At 39.8% G+C, this 25674-nt stretch overlaps 1 protein-coding gene across 2 annotated transcripts in view; it reads right to left on the reverse strand.

Annotated features, from left to right (window-relative positions):
• Positions 1-25674, reverse strand: part of UBR5 (ubiquitin protein ligase E3 component n-recognin 5) — a 104393-nt gene that overhangs the window by 26329 nt on the left and 52390 nt on the right. For both annotated transcript variants that reach the window (XM_087825318.1, XM_087825319.1), the window contains exons 17-37: positions 24591-24734; positions 24387-24498; positions 23992-24146; positions 23531-23728; positions 19604-19814; positions 18559-18685; positions 14262-14413; positions 13725-13820; positions 13245-13368; positions 10901-10998; positions 9935-10083; positions 9324-9415; positions 8040-8186; positions 7811-7929; positions 7596-7722; positions 7375-7504; positions 5895-6055; positions 5538-5777; positions 2215-2338; positions 1552-1663; positions 269-400 (exon numbers count right to left, since the gene is read on the reverse strand). In XM_087825318.1, the coding sequence (XP_087681444.1) occupies positions 269-400; positions 1552-1663; positions 2215-2338; positions 5538-5777; positions 5895-6055; positions 7375-7504; positions 7596-7722; positions 7811-7929; positions 8040-8186; positions 9324-9415; positions 9935-10083; positions 10901-10998; positions 13245-13368; positions 13725-13820; positions 14262-14413; positions 18559-18685; positions 19604-19814; positions 23531-23728; positions 23992-24146; positions 24387-24498; positions 24591-24734 (2950 nt within the window). The remainder of the gene's footprint in view (positions 1-268; positions 401-1551; positions 1664-2214; positions 2339-5537; positions 5778-5894; positions 6056-7374; positions 7505-7595; positions 7723-7810; positions 7930-8039; positions 8187-9323; positions 9416-9934; positions 10084-10900; positions 10999-13244; positions 13369-13724; positions 13821-14261; positions 14414-18558; positions 18686-19603; positions 19815-23530; positions 23729-23991; positions 24147-24386; positions 24499-24590; positions 24735-25674) is intronic.

Here is a 25674-nt window from a genome sequence, read left to right on the forward strand (position 1 = left end):
TCAACAGTCCACAAAACACATCATTAAAATAGTTTAATTAGAAAAGAATTCTTTTAAATGAACCTTAAAATTAATCCATAATTTAAAATAACCAAAAAAGTCATTAAAATAATACCTTCTTGACTAATATGTATAGGGAAAAAGGGTGAAGTTACAATAAGGTTTAGTCACCCTTGTGCAGAGCGTACAGAATGCATTTAACCACTTCACGCTAAATGCACAACAGCCTTAGTGTAAGAGAGAAAGTTGTTAGGATAGGGTGACACACCAGCTTCTGAGCCAGCAGTTGCTGCCGTGACAACACTTCTGCGCCCACTAGCATTGTCTTGGTTGCTATGATTGCTTTCGCTGTCACTTTCTGTTTCAGCTGCTGCTAACAAGTCCAGCTCCATGTCACTCCCTAAGTAAGGAGAAAAAAGAAGTACAAACTCACTGTAGATCCAGACTGGGTCTTATAAGCCAGAGCGTCCTAAAGGGGGGGGAGGGGGGAGGACTAAGAAAGTAGGAGGGGGAAGCAAGGGCAGAGAGAAGTGATAACTACAGTACAGTAAGCATGACTGTCTGCTCGGCAGGAAAGGAATGCCTAGGTAAGCCATGGTGCTCAGCGATTATCACGCAGCAATTCAGTGTCTGCCCCGCAGAGCCTTAGGTAAAAAGTGCTGGGCAGGACGACACCAGCCAGCAGGCAGAGCTCTGGGCTAGTCCACCGCTTCCTTCTCATCTGTTTTATGTATCGGGCTTCCAAACCGAGAAGGATGTTAAAAATGTCTGTTCGTCATATTTCACAGTATATACACACAGCAAAACATACAAAATGATATATTTTAAATATGTCCAATTTATTGTATGTCAGTTACACCTCCATAAAGCTAGTTCCAAAAAGTCTGTCCAGTGACTACTGGTAAAAATGGTTAAGGTGACTATGTAGCAAAAAGGCCAAAATGATTATTTTAAGTGAAAAAGGAAGTCACAAAAATCTCATATACAATATCTAAAAGACATGCATGGGGATGGGGCAGGACAGGGTCGGGCCGAAAGTAAAACACACCCTTAGGATATGGGTAGCGTTATGGGTCATGTGTTTTCCTTTTCTCTAATTCCCAAATGTTTCATAATATGGTTATGATTATTTTAATTTCTAAAAACCCTTAAAAAAAAAAAAAGTGATTTAAACCAAAAGGTAGAGAAAATAAACTATTTTATAAGTATACACATGTATTCATGTGTACAAACATACACACATGTATATATACACCTACAAGCACATTTAGATACACGTTTGTGTATGTAAAGTATGTATATGTACATGTGTGTACAGGGTGCAGCAAAAGTATGTTGACAGTTGTGAGCACATGAAACAGTTTATTCTTGTATTATTATTTATTATTACATTATTTCCCACAAACAACTGTTCGTATGTGTGCACACACCCCCCTCCTAAAATCTGAAACAGGCTACAGGATCCCTTGGCAGAAGGGGCGCCCCCCGTGGCCAGGCCGCCCCGAAGGCCGTCACCCGGCGCCCTGCCCGGCGCCCGCCCCGTAGGCCTACCGTCCTCATCGTGCTCGTCGTGCTGGCCCTCGGCCTCCGCGTTCTCCTCGCCGTGCTCCTCCTGCTCGTCATGATGGTCCTCTTCTCCAGCCACGCCTTCCACCACCTCCACCTGCGCCCAGAGTCTCACTCAGACGCCGCAGGGCGCAACACGCCGCTTCTCCACCAGCGCTCCTCCGCGGCAATTAGGGAACGACACCCAAGGGCCCGAATACAGGGAGCTGAACCCTTTGTTTGCCGGGGACAATTCGCTATCAACAGGAACGCTGACCCATCTCAAAGCTTTAATTATTGCCCACACACAGAACCTCAAAACTAGAAGCGTAACAATGTGTAGTTTAACTTCCGCAATTATAAAATTTACCTAAAAAAAAATGGAGTATTCTCCCCAGTTCAAATACACTGCACAAAACTACTAAAACTGTTTTAACATTGAGAATATCTTTTCAATTAACCCTTAGGTTAGTTTCCAATTTCCTACTACTCAGTAAATCAAGCACTATTAAAATATTTTTAAGACGCATAACCACAAATGGGACATAGCAAAAATCCAGAAGCCGGCAACGGCCGCATTAAACAGTAGTAAGCTACTATTAATAAAACTCCGAGTGACTACCTTCCCCTCCCCCCATAAAAGCCCCTCAGCTGCCGCGGTTACACTACCTCCTCCACATCTGCCGAGACGATGTCGTCCTGCTCCTCGTCTCTGCCCCGCACGGGCTGCGACTGGCTGATGCGCCTCTGCTGCGGGTTGCGGATGATGTAGGACGACTGCGACTGGCTGGAGCTGGAAGGAAGCGGAGGTGAGGGGGCCCTGCGGCCACGCCCGGCAGTGCTCCTCGGCCGCGCACTCGCGAGGAAGCTACTTTAAACCTGACCCAAAGGTCTTGGAAACCAGGAAGAATTAATCCAGTCTCCAGAAAATATAAACCCCAAAGAAATTACTTTATCATAAAGATATAACTTATAAATCGCAGAACCGCTTTACTTCTAGGAAGTCACTTCAAATCTGTGTTGACACACACTTTTCATGAGCCCTTCCCTGACACCTCCTAAAGGGAAGGTCCTCCCTCTCCCACTGCTTCCAGCACCACAGTCCTTCACTTCCCAAGGCTCAGGCAGCATTCACCCACTAACAAAGCGTGCTGACTGTAAATAATCCACTTTAAGAGACCTGACATCACTTGCTTTGCATTTGCTTATTACCCTTTGACATCAGTTCAAAAGTGTGATGCTAAAATAGAATCATAACGAAAGGTGCGGTGGCAAAAGTGTTACTTCCTTAAAAATCAGACTGAGAAACAGCCAAGAAAGAACAGATGCCTCCAATATTTAAAAAAAGGGGGGGGGCGCGGGGGGGACAGAGTACAGCTTAAAATGCAGGTGGTTGCTAAAGACCCTGTGACCTACCTATTAACCTTTATTTACAGATTTTAAAACACAGTCTAAAATAGTGGTTAAAGGACCTTTAAGTGCTTACACTGTTACTTATCTTGCCTCACCTCAGCTGCTCTGAGAAACAAGACCAAACCAGCTACACATGAAGAGTCATCAACTGAGACACAACCTTCAATAAACATGCCTCTTGGGCTAGACGGGTTAACGGAGCCATAGTTTTCACAGAAGATAGTCTGAGCAAAACAGGAAGTTTTGTCATAGAAATCCTCTCTTCTCTCCCCTTCAAATACATGAGCCAGACATAAACCATGAAAGGGCAACAGATTTCAAGAGACTTACCCTGTGTCAGCCAAGGATGGGCAGAGGCAGAAAAACACCGGTTCAGAGAACTTTCCACTACAAGCCTGAGCTCCTGAGAGTTTGGAACTGCAATGTGCCCTCTGAGGGAGGGTGGGCTTCAGTGCTGGTCAATCCACTGCCTCACCACTACCAGGATTTGCACCAAGCAGCACTTCCTCTCTCTACTCTCCCATCTCATACTCTGTCTGGATTTCTAACTATTCCTCAACTTCAGTAGCTGTGGGACCTGTTTTCTAACCTCCATGAGCATCAGTTTCCTCCCTTTCAATGCATTACAGACGCATTTTCTGTTTGGTTACCACCTAACAGGTAATGCATCTATAATGCTTAGGAAAGTTCCCAGTTCATACTAAAATCCCAGTAACAGTTATTATGAGGCATAGTGACAAAGTAGACACAGACTCATTAATAAGGACATTAAGAGTTTTAAAGAGGTGGGAGGGAGCAACAGAAGCAGCAAACTACTAAATTTAAGAATTTATACTCAATGGAGTGATAAACACCATCTACCATCCAACACAAGAGAAATCCAAGAAACTGGTTGTTTATGTTTTACTTAAAATGCTTGGAACACTGGTCAGAACACACCCTATGCAAAGGAGAGATTGTACTGTATTATAATGAAGGACTTCTATATTGTATCAACAGTAGTAGAAAACATTAGCAGTTATCTGTTGATTATCAAATGATAATCTTCTGGTGAGACAGAAGATTGATTGGCCCAACAATACAACAAGGGGAATGGAGTAAAGAGGAGAGCTTAAGAGTATACAATACTTTAATAAAGAACCTAAGCAAGGTGGCAAAACCTTAAAACTTGAGATGCATTAAAAAAATTTATGTTCTGAAATAAAACCAAGGGAAGGGCACAAAGAATCCACAAGATAATACCACTTAAGGAGTTGGGGGTTCCTCGCAGGTTATTAGAATGAGAAGCATCACAGGAGTCCAAGAGGATTTCACTAGCAGAGCCTTCAGATAATAGGATATATCTGGCAAGTCTTAAAACATACAGACTTACTGTATTGTATGTTATATTGATTTATTAGCAGTTTTCAGCAAATCCCAGAAGTACATCAGTGACAAGGCTACCATCAGAGAGCTGTGACAGATAAACCTGGATTTAGATTCCAGGGTTCCCTATGAGACCTGACAATAAATGGGAAGTTGGGACACATACCGGCATATGGTGTAAAAAGAATAGTGAGAGAGCAGACACTCAATATCAACCCAGACAAAACTCAGGGGTTAAGACTTGGGAACTGTCCAAATACTAAAGCAGGCCATCCTTAACACACAGATGTTCAGAAAAGGGGAAGAAGGGTCTTTAGGTCTTAAAGATCCTTATTAAAGCATTATTACATATCCACACAGTAACAAAATTAGACCTGAGAAAACCAAATAAAATTTACCAAACAAGTATTTGCTAAAGGTCTCTAGAGCTTTGCCACTCAAAAGTGTGACCCCTAAACCAGCAGCTTTGGCATTATCTGCCAGTTTATCAGAAACACAGAATCTCAGGCCCCACCCAGACCTCCAGAATTGGCCTCTGCATTTTTAAATAAGATCCCCAAGTGATCTGCACACGTATTAAAGTTTTAGATGCACTGTGCTAAATAAAAGACACCAGAACATTCAGCTTTATGTTCTAACCATTCTGACTCAACAAGCTGGAGTCTAGGTAGGGAAACTATCAAATGAATGAAAAAGATAAATGAGATTTGAGAAGAATAAGTAACTTTGTAACTAGAAACTTTTCATTACTGAGTTGTTTCAGCCCTAGCCTAGTTAATATGGCTGCTGTAGACAGTATTTTAAAATTCTACCATTCCGATTGTTATTTACATTATATGTAAGCTGCCCGCCTTGCCCAAGCCTCTGGACACAGAGAAAGTTACGTTTTCATTCTTCAACTTGGCCTCCAGCAGGAGGAAACAGAAAGTGACATGCCTACAGAAGTCTTAAGCTTTCTCATCAGATTACTGTACCAGACTAATAAAAACAGTGCCTTTCCAAACTGAAACGAAAACCCACAACTATGTCTATCAGATGTGGAGACACATGTATAATTTTTAAAGTTTTCACATGTTCCAAAGTAAAATCTTTACCATTCATTACAGAAATGGTCGTGTACACCACCTGAATGCTTATGCAAAGGTTTTCGTAAGCCAAGCACGACCTTTCCAGAGGAAGAATTAGTCAGAATCTATTACCAGGTAGAAACTTACCTGCTTGACTGATCAGATGATGGCCGAGGCGGTAGTGGTTCCACTGAAAACAATTCTTCACTGCCCTGCATGGCATCTATGCTGGTACTCGCCAGGGTGAAGGGCGCCGTCGGGCGCGCGATCCCCATGCGCACAGGAACAATCAGCGACTCTGCCACATTGCACAGCTCTTCCACCGCATACGGGAGCAGAGCCTGGAACACGCGCTTGCACTTTCCAATAGGCTGCGGGATGAAGTTGCTAGAGCGAAAGGGTAAATACAGCAATCTGCTGTGAATCCTCTCATATACGTGATGTCGTTTGCACAGAAAGTTCACATGAAATAATACAAAGTCAAAATTAGAAAGGATGTCTTACTTTTTCTTTTTGGATGAAGCCATTTCCACACTAAGAATGACAAAAACTCTTGCCACTGAACGCAGAAACCTCATGGTCACAGCGATGGCTTCCTCCCGGCGTCCAGGTGTGTATTTGTTTTGGAGTTCTTTCACTAGTGTGCCTAGGAGAGTATCTAGAAGCTTTAAAAAATTATAAACACTCTATTAATGTTGAGACATCGCAACAGATGTTTAGACATTCATAGAGTAAAAGGTTCCAACACTTTTTCAACGTTAACATTTCATAATAAAAATCTGCAAATAAATTTAACCAAAACATTTACAAAGTCCGTGATTAATTTATGCCACATGCTGACCGCTGTGCTTGACCTAGAGGTCTCACAGTCCTATATAGAGCTTAATGTTCAGAAGAACAGTATCAGATAGTCAAGCCAGAGGAAGAACGTATTTCACTTGCCACGGTACTTACTGAACAGCAAAGTAGATTCAACTATTTACATTAATAGGTTCACAATCCCATCCCTTCGTTTAACCATTAGTACTTTCCAGTCTCATTTCTATGCACCATCTGTCATACAGATAACAATGACAGAGAACACCCAATTTCATGTCATTTTGTTTTCTTAATGTTACTAAAAATAACCCTTATTTTAATTTTTTAATTCAAATGTCTTTTTTTTTTTAATGTTTTTTTGATTTTAGAGAAAGAGGAAGCGGGAGAGATAGAAGAACATCAATCCGAGAGAAACATCCATTGGCTGCCTCCTGCAAGCCCCCTAACTGGGGATCGAACCCACAACCAGGGCATGTGCCCTGACCAGGAATCAAACCAGTGACCTCTTGATGCATCGGACAAATGCTCAACCAACTGAGCCATACCAGCTGGGTAAAATAACCCTTACTTTTAAACTGCTACATTACATTTCAGTGAGTGGTTTACCTCTTGATTCATTTGTCCACGATGACTGGATCCATAAAGTACTGTTTTTTAATTTTACATTATTCTGTGGTATTACTTTTTCTTTCTCGTATCATAAATTACTTCCTTATGACAAGTTCTGAGGGCAATGATTATTGTTATGGCTCTTGACGTTGCTATTTCCAAAAGAGTACCAAATGCAATGCCACCCCATCAGCGTAAGGTGTTCTTTCCACCATAACCTCATCAGCACTGGATTGTGTGGTTTATATTCTTTTCTCATTTCACAGCAAAAAGCGGCACTTAAAAAGTTTGCGCCAAGGTGCTATTAATTCTGAACACGGCTCTATACAGTTTTACGCTGTTGTATTTTTAATACCTTTTAGGAATTTACTTTGAATGGAGTTCCTGCTGTTAACTAAGACATTTAAATAACCCCAAAAATTCCATTCCCCTTAATATACTGCTTAATTAGAGCTTATTAGTACTTAGGAGTCTGGACTAGTAAAATTATGGGAGCTAAGTTAGGAAAACCACCTTTTCACATGCTTATGAGCAAACATTCAAAGGAGTGACTTACCAAGATATCTGCCGTGCACTTGACTATAAGGCAATGAGTGAAGCAGTCCAGCCGAATCGTGCCGCTTTGCTGATTGAGGTATACTTGCTCTTCTGGCAAAAGATGGCCTATTCTACTGCTGGCACTGAGACTTGATGGGAAAGGAAAGACAGAATGCACTATAATTGCCTACAGTAACAGGGAAAGTACATAAATCTAGAAAAATATTAGTGACTACATACGGATCTTTATTCTCCTGTGACCCAAACATAATCATAGATTTCAAAGCGTTCCAGTCCTGTAGAACACGCTCCAGCGCAAGCTGGGCAAATCTTGGGGGCTCTAAATCATGATCAGGCATATCTGAATCTAAAAAGAAAATGAAATGGTGGGTAAGACAAAAAATATATATATATATCCCCTTTTCATGTGTGTCATAACTGTAAAATTTACTCACCTTCAGGATTGGCTGTTTTTCGGTTACGATCCTCCCTGATCCGAGGAGGTCTGTACTGGCAATGCTCTACTGTCTGCCTTGCAACTGTTTGCACTAAAAACAGTAGCAGGTGCTCTCCCCTGCAAAACAGAACACTGCTGTGAGGGGGAGTGTGTGTGTATGGGGGTGGGGAGCACTCAGATGTGCTGTGCTTTTTCAACCTAATTTATGTCCTAAAAACCTCACTTGCCTGCTGTTTGGCAGAGTGACCAGGTTAGTAGCAGTGAGCAGGCGATAAAGTAGATCAAGACGAGCAGATTTCTGTCCAGCAATTAGAGTTTTACATTTACATTTCTCCCAACAATCACAGTAGGCTGTCGGTGATGTCCGTTTGAGTCTAGAAAGAATTCACCCACAAGTATAAAAACTAATTTTTTAAAAAGACAGACATCTATATTGAAATTATGAAGGCATAACTCATTGAAACCAAACAGAACCTTTGTTAATTTTTAAATGCAAAGTACAACTATTAAAATATACATAAGAAGAATTACATAAAACTCTGAGAAGAGGTATCTCATAAATGACTTGGGTATGGTAACTTCCTCTGGGATGCGTTCCCTACTTCCCCACAGCCCCAACTGAGTTTATGTGATTTTTCTATGTGCCTCAAATGAACCCCAAAACCTTATGGGGAGATGTTTCTTGCTTATGTCCTCTGACAGGACTGTCAACCCTGTGAGGACAGGAACTATCACTGTCCACCACCACCCTAGCTTCTAGCACAATGAGTGCACTTAGTAAGCAATCAATGAATAAAGATGGTCACTTTTAGATGTTTAGAATAAGATGAAAGGCCAAAATTCTTTAAATAAACCATAAATAAGTACCAATATAGTAGCTATAAAAATTTTCCATTTGTCCTACATAATTGCTTCTTTTAAAGCAGAACAGATAGTTTTTACAAACCAGTTCTCTCTTGCCTATAACATCTACACATCTGTACCAGTTACAGCTGATGTCCCTGCAAGACTCTGAGGAACTGCAAATGTTAGTGCCAGGTATTTTATTGCTTCTCAGATCTGTGAAAACTAACAAACTAGCCACGGTAGCTCTACTGCTGAACTGAAAGGTTACATCATTTAGCTTAAGACATAAATGAGGCACAGGCCAAACATACACTATGATTCTCTTCATGTGATTAAACCCTGCTAGTAAACCTGACTCTGGCTGGAAAATACAGAAAAAAATCATCCTGTCACCATATCTCAAAAGATTAATCTGATCCCCGTCACAATGCATGGCCACATATGCCTTTGCATATTTAGCCTTTTATTTAAAGAACAAATATTTCAAAGTACACTTTAAATCAATAGCCGTATTTTAATACAAAACTGGCTTAAAGAGGACAAGATGATAAAACCTCATGCCTTTCTGAATCATGAAACAGAACATGACTCGGGATAGCTCATTTTAATGCGGCAACAGGAATCTAAGCAGTTTCCAATGCTAAAGTCAACTAGATTGTACTCACTTGCAATCATGGCCTTTATGACAAACCCTGGCACATTCCGTACAACAACAGAGTGACTCCAGCAAGCCACAAGTTCGACATTCAAAAATATCCTAGAATTAAAAGGGTATACTTTAAAAAAAATGATAGGTATATCTCATCATAATTATTTCTGGCATTTTCTAAAACAATTCAATCACAATGCAGAGCAAATAGCAGAGCAAAATTGATGTGCTCTAGAAACAAAGAGTCATGGATGTGTATAGCAAATAAATATTTTACAATATTAGACAAATGCTAATCAAATACTACCAGTAGAACAAAAATTAACATCATCCCCCAAAAAAGAATTATACTTATAAAACTGTATCAAGAGTTGTGAATGAGATAATACTACCCAGTGAAGATTTCTAACTTTCATGAGATCTCATAACTAAGTTAAGAATCAACTCTCTGCCTCATTTATTTAGGAATTAAATAAAAATTAATTTTCTTTGAAGAATTGTATAACTCAGAGTAACAAGAAATATCAGACTTGCAACACAAAGCTAAAAACTATAACTCTAGTGATGGTCAAAGGGAAAAAAAGAAAACCTGATAGCATAAATATAGGAAAATGTAAAAACACTTACCTGGTTAATGTGCTCTGCTCCAGTCCATGTAAAACTGCAGGTATCATTACAACATAAGACATATAAAGGAGAGTCATCAGGGTTGGTGCCTGATGGGCAAACCATTCCCATAAACACATCTTCCTCTTTTTCACTTGAGGATACTTCAGCTACAAAGATTAAAGAAAGGACTAAGTCACAGCCATCAATACTTTCTTCAAATGGAAAAGCTCTAACATTTACACAATATAAATCAGAAACTACTATATATTAAATTTAAAAACTGATATACAAAGTCAACATATGCAAAGAAAGCCAGTCAATTCTGGTGCAAAGTAAAGCAAAATGTAATTATACCATAACCACATATGAGGACAATACAAGTGCACACACATCAGCCACCTGAGTCTTTAGCTCCAAATTATGCTGTTAAGATTCAAGTCCTAGCTCTGCTTAACAAAGTACAGACAATCCTGCAAGTATTTATAGCCGGTATTTTAAAGAGAACAACTACTACAATCTTTTAAGGAATAAATGACAGGAACTGATATTCCCTAATTATTCTATGAAGCAGGAATTCCAAGTCAGAAAGAACAGCAAGACACCTGACCTGTAACTTCTATAAACTGTTACCACCACCACCATTTTAACCACTGTCAGGTTCTATCAATAATCCATCTTTACTTTCAAAAGATAGGCCATTACACTATACATTATGAAACTTTGAAATTTAAGAAATCTATACTAGATGCTTTTTGATGGAAAGTTAGAAGATATAATTCACTTGAAAAAAGTAAAAACATGAGTTTTACACACAAACATATGCATACACAAAATAATTATCTTGATAATTTCTAACCAGTTGTATCATTTCCATATACAGAAATTAAGTTTGAATAATTATGATGTTAGAAGAATTCTGTGTATAAAAGAGAATCTATTCAAAATTAAAAATAAGCAATTCATTTAGGACTTGTAATAAATTACCTTTTGCAATTTTCTGGGCTGTTTCTAGGATGGTAATTGCAGCTGGGTAAGCTCGGCCACTTACAGCTGACATAAATGGGGTCATCCCTCTTGCATCCCTAAAGTGAGAAAAATTGTACATAAAAATATTAATTACCAATTACTTTTCCTTACTGATTATAAATAAAAGACATATTCATGATGAAACAAAAACTAGTTATGTTTTGTTAAATAATGTCCCACCACTCAAAGGAAATCACTGGTGATGTTTTCTGGTCTAATATTATCTAACTTAATTAAGAAAGAAAGCCAACTCTATGGAGTCCTTGCCTCTCAAAACCATGCTTCTTATTCTTAGCCTTTGGAGACACTACAGACCAGCAAGGGCTCTGGAGTCAAACTAGTACTTTTTAAACGTTGGGACAGGAATAGGCTCTATCTCAAACGATTGTGATGCGGATTAAATAACATACTGTAAGAGCTTTTAGCACAATGCCTGCAAATACATATTTAATAAATGTTAGCTACTATTATGTATTTTCTCTTAAATGCATGCCTTCAATATTCTTTACTGAATTTCTACTCCCTCCTGGAATTCCCAGAAGTCGCAACTTCAGACATTTGTGCCTCCCTCTCTTCCACCACAGCGACGACCACTCTGTGAGGCAAGTACAGTTCCAACCACCTACACTTGCTTACTTGATAATCTAGTCAGGATTTTCCAGTGATCCCTCATATTCAACATTTCAAACCACTAAAATCACCTTTCTCTCCAAATCTGTTCTCTGACTTCCGTCAACAGTATCGCTGTCCCTAGTAACTAAGACAAAAAAATTGGATTCTTCATGAAATCTTCCTTCTAAATCAATTTTTTACTTTTGCATCTAATCTTTTCCACCTTCAACTCATCGGTTCAGTTTACTGCCCACACACAGGAAAAGGCTGTGAGCAGGCTCACACGCGCAGCCTCGACTGTGCTCTCCGCTCTGGCCTATTTTCACCCTTTTATACCACCGTTGCATTATGATTCTTATAACCCCACTTTCATACTGTTACAGTCCAAACAAAGCCATTATTCAGAGGACTAAAGCCCAAAAGATAGATCTAAGTGGTGGTTTTAACCTAACTTTTCAGATTCACTGGCTACTGTTCTTCTCTTCTGACCATCCGCTCCAACTGGATGGGTTACCGTTTCTTAAAATATTTATACTTCTCCACTGTTACGCTGTTGCTCAATCCTGTCCCTCACGGTTCTACTCAAACTTCATCTTCATCAAGCTGCCTACTACAAAACAAACACATTTCTCCTTTCTGTTTACTCCAAAATACGAGTGTCCTTCCTACCCCAAATTAATGTCTCAGTTCTGGAGGCAAGTGACAGACCAGGGCTGGAGTTCCAGCTGTGCCACTCACTAGCTTTATAACCCTGGGCAAGTTAATTAACCTCTAAAAGCCTGTACTTTCAAATGTACAATGCGGATATCACCTACTCCGGGCAGTTATTTCTAGAATTAAGAGTTAATGCAAGTAGAGTTTGGCACAGATAATGGCTAATTTTTATTTTATTTCTTTACATATCTTTATTGATTTCAGAGAGAGGAAGGGAGGGGGGAGAGAGACAGAAACATCAATGATGAGTAACTGATTGGCTGCCTCCCGAATGCCCCCGACTGGGGATCGAGCCCACAACCCGGGCATGTGCCCTGACCCGGAATCAAATGACAATCTCCTGGATCCTAGGTCAGCGCTCAACTGCTGAGCCACACCCGGCCGGGAGATAATGGCTAGTTTTTATAAAAATGTTATGAGCATGTAAAGAAAGATACACAATCATGCTGAAAGCAGAGATATGTCTATTAACAGCTAATGAGCATTTACCACAGAATACTTATCAAAAACTCTGCATAGTCTCATGATGATGCATTCTGCAAGCCAAAAAGATTTCCAAGGCAACTATCAGAATCATCACACAGTTTTAAAATACAGATTCCAGTTCCCATCCCAGACCCAGAGTCATACTTCTAGTGTAGAGCTTGGGGGAAGAAGCTGTGTAATTTTTAAAGTTCTCCAGGTGGCAGTAGTAGAAAACTAATTTACAGATTCACATTTGAGAATAAAACACTGTGATCTATTTAACATATTACACGCAAATCAAGCTAACATAAAATCACTTTATATTCATTCAATGTGCACTATATTTTATGGAGAAAGCATCTTTCACTGAAGACAGCGTAGTAACAGAGGGACTACAATGCTGGGTTCTGATAAATTATTTTAAATTCACATGAGATAATTGTCCTATGCTGCAAGATCAACTTAAACGGAGCTAAGCTGAATCTTCTTACCCAAAGTATATGAAACTTACTTGGCAGAGAGGAGTTCCCGTAGATAGGGCTGCAGAACAACACTGTCACATAACAGTTTTAATATAAAATGAGCGTTGGCTTTTCGATCCTTGGATTCTACTACAGATGGCTCTGTGGAGGGACCTGTAATTAAGCAGATCCATTCGGTAACAAGCATAAACAAGACAGTGAAAGAATACACTGGAATAACATACCAACTATCTATTAAATAAACCACCAGAAAAATTTTCTAGTGGAATAAATAACTTCATTAAAGAGAATTTAAACACATTAACACCTTTTACAAATCTCAACTGATGAAATGTATGTACACACACCACAATTTCACTGACACATGGAAGATAATGCAGAGAATCAGATATTTTTCAAGCCAAGGAGAGTCTCCTTGAGATAAAGTGTGGATCTGTAAAAGCCATTTCCAAAGTGTGTTCATAATTTTATCTTCCAAATGCCTAAACAAATAAAGTACAGATTCTCACCTGGAATGGTGGAGGTGCTTGGTCCTTGAGCGGTGCCAGTGGCTGCTGTGGTAAGAGATCCCACAGCAGGGGCCAGGATAAAATCAATGTCACCATCTTTCAGTAAACAGAATGGCAGGATGTATATCATTATAGGCAACATATCCCTAACATGTTCTCTTAACTGGCCTTAAGGCTCTTCTGTGCAAGCCAAACAACAAATCAGGCAGAGGTTTAAGTATAAACTTCTCTTCCTAACTATAAGAGAAGGAATCCACTAGGGTAATTTATTGATTTATCCTGATGTATTACTAGGTAGCTTCTTACCAGTATGGAAATATTTCAATAAAAAAGGGATACCTGACAAGAGTTTCCAGAATTTTAATTTTTAAATTACAAACCCCTTAAACCAAATCTTTACAACTAAATTGGTTATAATACACATTATGCTACTTATAAATATTTCAGATTTTTCAATATCCCATTTAAAATGCTCAATTTCCCTTGTTTCATACCCTTCTCTTTTTGTTAAAAACTAAATAAAATAACAGATCTTACCAGGATCCATCGCAGGAGGGTCAGGAACCCAACTCGGGGGAGCTATGGGGGGTGAAACTGGATCCTGATGGTCACTGGACGAAGCTCCAGCCTCATGTCTACCCAAACCAGCCGCTCTCAATGAACGTCTCATCATTTCCCGTAACCTCAAACTGGAAAAACATGGACGAAATCAAAACTCACTACCACGACTAAAGGCACTGACAAGGTGCACAGCACTTCTCATGTGAGATCAAAGTTTGTTCTACAAGCAAATGCTCCGGGCAAGGGCAGAAGTACAAATGCCAATTCCAGAATCACAGAGTAAGTCAGTGAGGGACAGAAATCAAACTGGGGGTTCCTAGTACCCAGTTCAGCACTAAAACCACTATACTGAGCTCCCGCACAAACTTAAGCACAGGGCACAAAAGTTGCAGTGAAGTAAGAGTAGAAAATAATCTTTCATACAGTTAAGACAAATGAGTAGCTGAATATTAAAACAAAAAATTTTTCTGTCCCATTTATTATCAGTAAGAACTAAGTTTAATAACAGACATCAGCAAGCAGACTGATAAACACAGAACTAGGGACTGATTTAGCCCCTAAATCCCTTTCTGTGATCTCAAAGCAACTGAATATTCACAGAGTAAGTAGTTTTAAAACAAAGACCAATTTAGATTTATTTTTTAAGTTTTTTCTTTTACAGTAAAACTTGCATCACAAGGAAATTTAATGAATGAAACTGGAGCTTGTAAAGTGTGTTGTTAGATTAATGTCTGGGCGTGATATATTTTCCCCACTATAAAAAAAAAATACTGCACAGATGTGCCCACAACTAAGAAGGAAAAGAATCCAGCACCGTCCCTGTGAGGGAGCCGGTAACTACCTACCCACACAAAAACCTGCACCTCTGAATAAAGCTTGTAAAGGCTACAGAATTAATACATTAATAACTAACAGCAATTGAGAGAAAGCACACAAGGCAAATCCCTTCAACTCACATACAATTTAGAGCTTCTAAATGAATAGAGTAAAAATTCAATTAAGGGCCAGGCAACACATAAGGGATTTCATCTGCCTTTGCAGATTTAATCCCAAAGATACGACACTTCTGATGTGAAAGACCTAACGCCTTACCAAGTGAGCATCGTGATGTCTACAAATAAGTAACCTAGAAAGATTTTATTAATGTTTGAATCTCTAATTATGATTATTTAATCAAGAGTAAATGTGTCTTTCCTTAATAATACATATTCAAATTCACAAGTAAATTTCTATTTGTAAAGCATTTACAAGAATTTCTTCTAGGGACTACTTTCAGGAACATGTCTATTTTACAAGGCTTTTGCATGATGATGTATCTTTGGGAACAGAAACATTCTTTGGAAGACTCTGGAGTAAATTTTAGTGTCTCAAATAGTATCTTAATTACTATAGTATTCACTGTTTAAAACTACCTATAGCTGCCCAGCCGGTGTGGCTCAGTGGTTGAGCATCGCTCCATGAACCTGAAGGTCACGGTTTGATTCCCAGCCAGGGCACATGGCTGGGTCGTGGGCTTGATCCCTAGTATGGGGTGTGCGGGAGGCAGCCGATCAATGACTCTCTCTAATCACTGATGTTTCCCTCTCCCTTCCTCTCTCTGAAATCAACAAAAATGTAATTTTTTGACAAGTGTATTAAAAAAACAACTATGGTTAATTCTTTTACAGTGTCAATGTCTTCTCCCTCCTAATTTAGAAAGCTTAAGACTCGGTTTTTACAACATGGAGGGAGCGGGTCACAGTGATTATTTCCGTTGAAGTCACGTTCCTGTCCAAAGACATCACCCATGAGAATGCAGGCTCACAGTAACAGCACACACCAGGGTGACTGTCCATACTGTGACGCTCCTATACAATTTCAATTAGGCTCAACATAGACACTTGGTATCCTAATGTGCCCTCCTCAAAACACACACAAGAGGAAAAAATTCAGCAGTAATTGGGAGGCACTGCAAATGACCTGAAAAATAAATGCATGTTTTGGGCTTATCAAGGCTTACACCAGGGTCACAAACTCAATGCCTCCTGGGCCCGGAAGATAAAATAAATCAAGGAAAGGGCAGGCAGGTGTAAGAAGTAGGGAGCAAGGGCAAACTAGAGGTGTCCACGCTCATCTAAAAGCATTCAAATTGTAAAGGAAAAATTTAACATTGCACAGGCCAAACGAAACATGTGGGTTATTCTCCCACCTCTAGCTTAGAGTAGATTAATAATAAAGGAAGATAAATGGAGATCATAGTCTCATCTCGAACTTTCAAACTCCCAACTTGGTGGTTGTGATGTAGTCAATTCAATATTAAATGAGGGGACCATTCCTTGTCATTTAAAAAGTTGTCCTTAACCTCTTTTCTTCATTAGGTCTTGGGAACACTTTTAAGTACAATGCCCAGCTCCTCATACAGATTCTTTAAAAACAAAAACAAAAAAACAAAAAAAAGAAAATTATTCTTCAAGATGTTGTACACAATTCATGAAGATTCACCTGTATCCTCAGTGGCTGAGGACAACACTGAGGAGATACCACCTTGGCTGCTAAGATTCAGGGTTTTGACATTTCTTCGTGTGGGCTTGCCTGGAAGTCATCGTATTTTCTGACAATATGGAAGAATTCAAGCATGATGTAATCTCCTCTTTGTAAGCACGTTATATCCATGCTACAGAAGCCTTAGAATCCAGTCATGTTCAAACATACCACTGTGACAAAAAAGCGAAGGTCACGTGTCTTCCAGATTAACAATCTCTAGAGCACATACACCTGCAATCAGATGCATCAATCAAGCTCTCCACTAAATCTGCCCTTTGTACTCAGGAACTATCGAGTCACATAACAAAACTTCTGAGTCAAATCATCATCTGAAGGCATTTAACAGAACTCCAGTCAACATTGCAACTGCATCAGTTTTGAGCTTACAGCTCATGAATCCCAGCCTGCATACTCATCAAGGGGCATCGCCTAGAAAATCCATGGTAGGCTAGAGGAGGGTTTCACGTCAATGAAGCAGAGTCTGTGGACTTCCTACTGCCCGGCGTGGATAGTAAGACTCCTGTGCTTTCATCTGTTCAATCGGCAGCCCTGAGTTTGAACTGGGGAAGAGCACTGCAGTGAAATCTTCGGCAAATGCCTCAAAGGAGCTTACTCTGCAAATTATTTCTGTGAGCAACACATCGCCCACTCTTGAAGCTCCTTTTAGTCTTTGCCTTCAAAATAATCCTATATGAAAAAAAGATGGCAGCACTGGCATTGGACCAATCATATCAGAGTCCAACTTGATTTGCACCTGTATTTTCCCTGAGGAAATGAAAGACCTGAAATAATTCAGACACTAATTTCTTCATGAAGAATTTAAGTTGCTCTCCATTTTAGACCAAATACTTTGTCTGCTTAGTGCAATCCTAAACAAACAGGCTGGTCATCATTTCCATTCTGTATAGTCTACATAATGTTTTTGTACTGTTTTAAGTTATAATTTGGTGAACCAAAATAGTTTTTTGATAAATCTCACTTCAGGATGTTTTTGAACGTGGGACGCTATCAAGTTGGTACCAATTTTAGAAGACTCATTTTTAAAGGGAAAGTTGAGTATGGAACCGAAAACAGGCAGAGATTCTTCTCAGTAGACTTTACAACTATCACATTAGCACAGTGAGCAGTGCTTCCCTTAATGATCTATCAAGTATACATGAATTCTGGCTGTCATGTCTAATATAAATGTACTTTTCTTCAGAAATACAACTATATCCTGAATTCTTTATATTCATCACCTAGCCAAACACTAGTAACTATCAATGTGTTATTAAGGTTTATCCATCCCACAACTCGGAAAGCCTGAAAATTTGTAATACCAAATACTCATAATACACACCAGCCTTTCATTTCTTCCCAGATCATTTGGATATCTGAGAAATTAACCTAAATAAGTAATCTCAAAATAAAAGATTGAGGTTCTTTCAATTACTGTTATTAGTTGCTCTCCAACTAAAGAAAATAACTTCCTAGGAAACAAAAATAATACATTTAAAACATATTCAAAGAATCAAGTTTGAAATACTTATCTAATTTATCTCAGATTTTTGGAGCATCCTAGGTCCTACTGTTCTACACTTAAATTCTAAGTAGATATTATCAGATATTTTTCCCAGCGTGCTACTGGGAGGAACAAAAACAAAACAAAACGACCCACCAATTCATGCAAATGACAGGTAAGATATACATTTATTTCTGTACTTGGATTATGTTTCTGCCAATTAAATTTTCCTGGTAAAAATCACATTACCTTCGGCTACTTGATGATCCAGCCCGATTACCCGGGCCATTACTTGAAACAACGGATATTGCATTTGCAATCGCCTCAACAGCGGAAAGCCTTTCAGCAAACGTGTTTCTTTCCGAGCGCTCTGCTTCTGAAACAGAAGAGAAAAAATTAGGGTCAACTTAAACTTCAAAAGTAACTAAGATTGAGTGTGTACAGGCCATTAAATGCTAACTGCTATGCATTTTAGTGCTCTAATTCACATACTAGAGATAATAAAGTTTTCCTCCCAAGAGCAATAAACACTTAAGGTAGACTGAATTATGTATGACCTTTAATATATGAATTATTTCTTTATTCTGCCTTACTTTTCAGCCCCCAAAGGTCAAAAATATGGTCATTTCTAAATAGAATGAAATAGCTTTCATTACTAAGGAAGAAAAAGACTCACATCGGTCCCTCAGTCCTGATTTATATACTGCTTACTCAAACCACTGTTCAAAATGTGGCTACTAGATATTGGCAGAATCCAAAATAAGGAAAAACATGAATTACACAGTTGCACTTTAGGTTTCCAGTTTCCCCCTTCATTCAACAATTAAAAATTTAAGGCAAAAATACTAATTTACTTTTCCAAAAACATCTAACAATTTATTAGGTTCTTTTTCCCTCTACATTCTGAAAATTGGGATAAGGTTGTTGCCTTAATGTAAATTGCCTTCACTCTGCTAAATAACTCCCATGGTATGAACAGTCATCTGCAATTATACAATCAGCGAAGCCCACAAAGTATTACACATGCGGTTTGTATATATCACAGAGACTAGAACTCAAAACAACAAAAACACATTTGATTAAACTTTTATTTCCTATTGTCACACACTCAATCCTAGCAAGAAGACTGGAATTTTTACCTTCTGAGAATGCCAAAACTCCTAGACTTTACGAAACAAAGTAAAAGTAACGTAAATTCTTTATAGTGATTTCTTTTTCTTTCCTTTAATAGTTGTTCTATTTTCAAAATTGCCTAAAATTCCTATTAAAGACTTCGACATAAGTTTCATCTCACCCTCTTCTTCTTTAGTCTCCTTATTGCTTGTTGGAAAGCAAACGGACACACAAGCATGCAAAATATTTCGGTTTCCGTCACATCGGTGGCTGATGAATGTCTGTAGCATCTGTAGATTCTGCTCTAAAACAACTGCCTGCTCAAGATTCATAAGGTATTGTCGACAAGCCTCGTAGTCACAGCGTAGGATGTGCTGCATTAAGGTTTGTTTCTGTGCTCAGACAAATTAAGGAAAATATCTTCAATAAATTTGAAACATTACCCATCAAAAATTTCTCATGGCCAACAAAATAATATAATCAGCTCTGCAAATAAGTAAAGACAATTTCAGGTAGCCTGGCAAAAGGAGCCGAACTTAAGGGTGCCCTTTAAATAGAGTATACAATCAACAGGAATGGAAAAGGTGGGTAAATTTTCTGTAAAGAATCAGTAAATATTGACAGCTTTTCAACAACCTCGACTCTGTGGCTACAGTGGGAAAGCAGCCATATAATATACAATGGATAACTGAACGGTAGTGGCTGGCCTGCAGGCCATATTGTGCCAACCCCTGGTTTACACTATCTAAGCAGTATGTAACTACCGAATTAGAACCCTAGTTAGTACTGTTAATCAATTAAGCAAAGAGCATACGTTTTATTTCAAGCCTACTCACATCCTCTTAAAGGATGCATCACACCGTGGGGCACATGAAAACCAAAACCTTTAACACCCCAGAAATCACGGCATATGCAATCCCCCAAACATGACAACGAACATACTTCGTCATCAACAACATGGTAACAATGATAAAGCACAGAGTACACCATTAGCCACCAGAGAAACAGCATGCTATAGACTATCTGTGCCCCCGTCCTCCAATTCAAATGCTGAAATCTAACGCCCAGTGTGATGGTGTTTGGCGGTGGGACCTTTGGGAAGTGATTAGGTCATCAATTTGGACAGACTTTGGACAGAATGGGATTAATGCACTTAAACGCTCAAGAAACCCAAGCTCACCCTTTCACCATGTGAGGGTAAAGTAGGCCCTCACCAGACATCAAATCTGCCCACACCTTAACCTTGGACTTCCAGCCTCCAGAAATGTGAGAGAGAAATTTCTGTTGTTTATAAGCCACTCAATCTGTAGCAGCCTGAACTTAGGGACTAAGCCACAGCATGAACATACCAGGAAGTTCAAATGGCCTTCTTTCAGAAAGTAAAACTATACTTATGAAATATTTAATGGAATGAACATGAAGTATTAGTTTTGGAAAACAAGTAATATTGTTCATTTTAACAAGAATCAGAAACTGCTGGAAGAAAGCAGGTGGGAAGAGTGTGGATATACAAAGGGAAGAGAGGAGAAAGGTGCATCTGAACCACCTGCTACCTCCCCCAACTGCCTAAATAGCCCATTCCTTCCACTAAACTCAGACTATTCCCAGGACCTGCTACATATGATAGACCATTCTGTGATGGAATTAAAACTAAGACTCTGAGGTAGCCCCATAAACTACAATCTCCCGTTTAAGAGTACAAGGTGGGCCACATAAGACTAACCTTGCCCAAGAGTCTGGTGACATATCAACTGATCAGTATGTTGAGAAAATATGTCAAAGTCTGTCCAAAGAGTAAGTAGCACAGTACTTTTAAAAGTGAAGAAAATCAAGATATCCTGCTGCACATCACTGTGATACAGTGTTTTCAAGCAATCAGCCAGCCATCTGGTTGGAAGCAGCTACTCTGCAGGGAACTTCCATCTCCAACCTGCTGGACTGGACACGGACTCTCACTGCGAGTATCAACACCACACTCGCTGAGTTACAAGCAAAGAAGTTTACTCTGCATCACTGTATGCTGCATTTTTCACTTATTCTTATAGCAAAAGGCAGGGAGAGGAGCGTTCACTAAAATAATTCTTGCAGATCTACTATGCACCAAGTCCTGAGATACAAAGATAAATGATAACATACTTTACCCCTACCTGTGGGATGAAGACACATTTTATCTTTACCCTTGAGAAGCTGACAAAGTGAAGGGGTCACAGAATCAAATGCCTGTAGAAGCATCTGAAGTGATATAAATGAGTGGAGGAGGCTGTTTGTAAAACGAGAACACAAACTGTGTAATAAATAAATGGCAGCAACATTTGGACTCAGAGCAATAAATTTTAAGCAGCAGGAGCTACAATGAATTGGAGACCAAGACAACACCCATTCTAGTTTTCCTCCAAACCCGGTCAATGCTCCTTCTCAGTCTCTCACGCAGGTTCCTCATGATCCTCCTGGCACTTAAATGCTGGGTCTATTCCCATGGCTGAGTCCTTAGGCCGTTTCTCCATAAACTAGGTAATTTCATCACAGTTCCTTTAAACATCACAGATAACATACTAACCCCTCCTAAGTGTATTTCTCCAGCTTGGTCCTCTCTCTCCTGGTCTTCAGACTTACACATCTACCTCTCTATGCACCAAATCCTCTTGGACATCTGAAAGGCACCTTAAATCTAACAAGTCCAGAACAAAACTCCTGGTATCACACCCCACCCCCGAGCGTGCTTCATCACTAGTCTTCATCTCCACGATGGCGATTTCATTTTTCCAAACCGGGTCACCCTCTCGCTTCCTCTATTCAGCACCCTCTACTTAGCCATAAGCAAATCCTGTTGGCTCCACTTTAAAACAGATCTAGTATATCCAGAATCTAATCACTTCTGAATCACAACTACCTCCTGGGCCAAGCCATCACCACCTCCCCTAGATTATTTTAACAGCCTCCTATCAGGCCTCCCTACTTCCCCCGTCCCCCTAGTACTCCCAGCATGTCAGCAGTGATCCTCTCTGGGTCCAATCAGCTCAATCTCTGCTCACATTGCTCCAACTTCCAAAGGTGTTACCTACGCATCTAACAAATTAGCAACATGTTCAAAATGAACTCCTCCTCCTCCCTCTGGTTCCTCCTTCAGTTTCCTCTCCGTGTCAACCACACCCACGCCAGAAGGGTGCAACTCCTTCCTTTCATTTACTGCTGGCACCCAGTCATCAAGCTTCATAGTTTCTCCTTCCTTAATCTCTCAAATCTACCCCTCTTCCTCATTCCAGGAGTTCAAGCTTTGTTTCTCACTGGATGACTGTACTGGCCTTTTTATCTGGCCTCTGAACTTCTGTCCCCTGTCAACAGCTAATTTTCCTGGTGAAAAGCCAGCTTAAATTCCTTCTCCTCCTAGCTTCCAGGGGAACTCTCACACCCCTTAGGTTAGCACACAAGACACCCTAGTGCCTTTCTCCCGGTTTATCAGTGCCACTCACTAATCTTTATGAGCCGTACCTTTTGGTTCTATTAAAAGAATGTGCATGCCCTAGCTGTGTGGCTCCATGGTTAGTGGCTCCACGGTCAGCCCACGCACCAAAAGGTAGCGGGCTCGAATCGATTCCCAGTCAAGGGCACATACCTGGGTGGCACATTAGATCCCTGGCCCCAGCGGGAGCTTGTTCCAGAGGCAACCAATCAGTGTGTCTCTCTCACATGGATGCTTCTCTCTCTCCCCTGGCCCTCCCTTCTACTCTCTAAAATTCAATGCAAAAAATATCCTGGGTGAGGATCAGCCAAAACAAACACGAAAGAACATACACGTGACCTCCAATGCCTGCGAGAATACGTCCCCCTTCATCTTGTGTCCAGGACACCCCTCTGATTACTCAGAGCTCTGTACAGGCATCACCTCCTCAGAGAAGCCTTCTCTACAGTCACAGTCTGATTTGTATGTCACCACACTGTGTATGCCTCAAACACTTAAACTGCATTTAACCACTGGTTTACTCATCTCTCTTGTCCTAATAGACTATTAGCTCCTGTAGGGAGGGGCAATGAACGATTATTCAAGACTGTTTCCCTGAACTCGTGTCTTCTGAATTCAAGCATCAAGTAGTTTCCAAAGCCACATTACCTCTACAGCCATGATGATAATAGCAGCTTTCTTCTTGATTGTTGAATTGGCAGGAAGGTTTACTAAAGAATGCACACCCATTCCAAGACTACTGATAGGTGGAAGATCAAGCCAATCCGGGTCCCTGATTCCTCCCATGCAGTCTTTGGCCATTGGGTAGATAGTACCATTTCCATCTCGAAGAATTATGGGAGACTCCTGTGAGAGAGAAAACAATAAAATTTGGTTACCAATTCAAAACTGTACCTCTGAGTTTCACAACAGGTATCATTTTTAAATTAGATTATGTGTGTGTGTGTAGTAGTAATAATGACCGAATAAGAAACACAGTGTTCAGATGTGCTGAAAAATCTAAATTCTTCAATCATTTAATAACAAGCAAACTAGAGCCAGACCCTAAGCATCACATAAATGGCAATGTTGTCATGTCACCTTTCAAAAGCAAACATAAGCCTCTGTACCTGTCCAGCAGTGAAAATGGCTACATTCCTCTCATTCTGACCAAGGAAAGCAATGCTGCTTGTGGGGAAATTGTTTTCCTGCTCTGCTTTTCCTGTAGCAAGATCAAAGATACAGTACCGTACCCAATTTCCAGTCTTCAAAACAGCATGCACACCTTCAGAAACATATAAATGTAAACAAATTATTACATATCTTTAGTCATCTCCAATAAGCACTACCAAATTTTGACTTCTCTGTTCACATTTGTAAATCAATTCCAACAGATACGTTTTATTCCGTGACATCACACAAAGGGACTAAAAACTGTGAAATGCCTCAAACCATTCTGTTCATTTGCTGAACAATGTTAAGGCAATATAGTGTGTGCCAGATGAAAAACTTGTGGAATCTTTACCTTTGGAATCTACATTCACTGCTAATATTTCTGTTTTTTCAGGTATACAAAGCTTTTTAGGAGTCCTTTGGAAACAGTCAGGAACTTTCGGTGTTCCACCCGTTTTGACAACCTGCATGACACAAAAGTTCTGCTCTCAAATTCCGTAACACCCTCAAGGTATCAGTCCCAATATTCACCCCTGAGTGAGTCCTCTACTCTTACCTGCAGTTCATCGATTCTCAGTAACCTACAATCCTGCAGGAGAGAAGAAGGGTCTGCATCGGAGCCCGAGCTGCTCTGACAGTTTGTATTACTGGACGTTCCTGGAAATTTTACAGCAACATAGGCACCATCCACTTTTAGCACCTAGAAATACAGGTAAATGTGCTCAATATTAATAATCTAAATGAAATGAATATGCAAATGATATTCACTGAATTAATTTAACACTGAGACATTTAATTCCTTATGTTTAATAATCACCAAGTTATGAAACTAACCTGAACAGACTCACCAAAGCTTTGTTGTTGGTTCTATTACTCAAGGCTTATTTTCCCGCAGAGCCAGTGACTACAGTTCTGGGGATGCTTAGCAATCCACGAAAAAAATCAGGTATAACCCACAAAGTCCTCCCAAAACTCTTCTGTATTAGCTTAGAGCCTGCTGTGCTGAAGAACTTTTGCATGATGGTATGTTTTATTAGACCTGCACTGTCCAATATGACAGCCGTTAGTGGCTACTAAGCACATGAATTAAGAGTTAATGTGGCTGAGCAGCTGGCTTTAATGCTGTTTAATTTTACTAAATTTAATTAGCCACACATACAGCCAGAGGCTGCCATATTGGACAACACAGGTAGACAGTCAATAATGCACAGAAAGACAAGCACAGGACTTGAAACCAGAACACCCGAGTCCCACCTCTGCTATTTACTGCTTGTGATTTTGAGCCGGTGTGATCTTCTCAGAAGAAAATACCTGCCCATAAGCTACAGTTCTATTTTAAGAATCAAACAGACTAGAGTGTGCAAAAGGTCTTTGTAAACTGCAGAGGGTGGTGTATCTACTTGCTCCTTAAGGAACAAGCGAAAGACCATCACAATTCAGAAATTAATAGGCAATCAGGAAAACGGTTACTCAGCAGATGTTCTACAGGTATAGATCCATTTTGGTTTTAGGTAGATGTGGAGAGAAAGGGGAAACAATGACATTCCAGTTGGCACTCTACTACTAGGTTTTCTAGAAGGTAGGATGCTCTCCAGAAAGAAGGGGAGAGAAAATGGAAGGTGACTTAGAGTAGTAAGATT

The sequence above is a fragment of the Miniopterus natalensis genome, chromosome 16 (genome assembly GCF_054644295.1).
Source record: "Miniopterus natalensis isolate mMinNat1 chromosome 16, mMinNat1.hap1, whole genome shotgun sequence".
Taxonomy (NCBI): Eukaryota; Metazoa; Chordata; class Mammalia; order Chiroptera; family Miniopteridae; genus Miniopterus; species Miniopterus natalensis.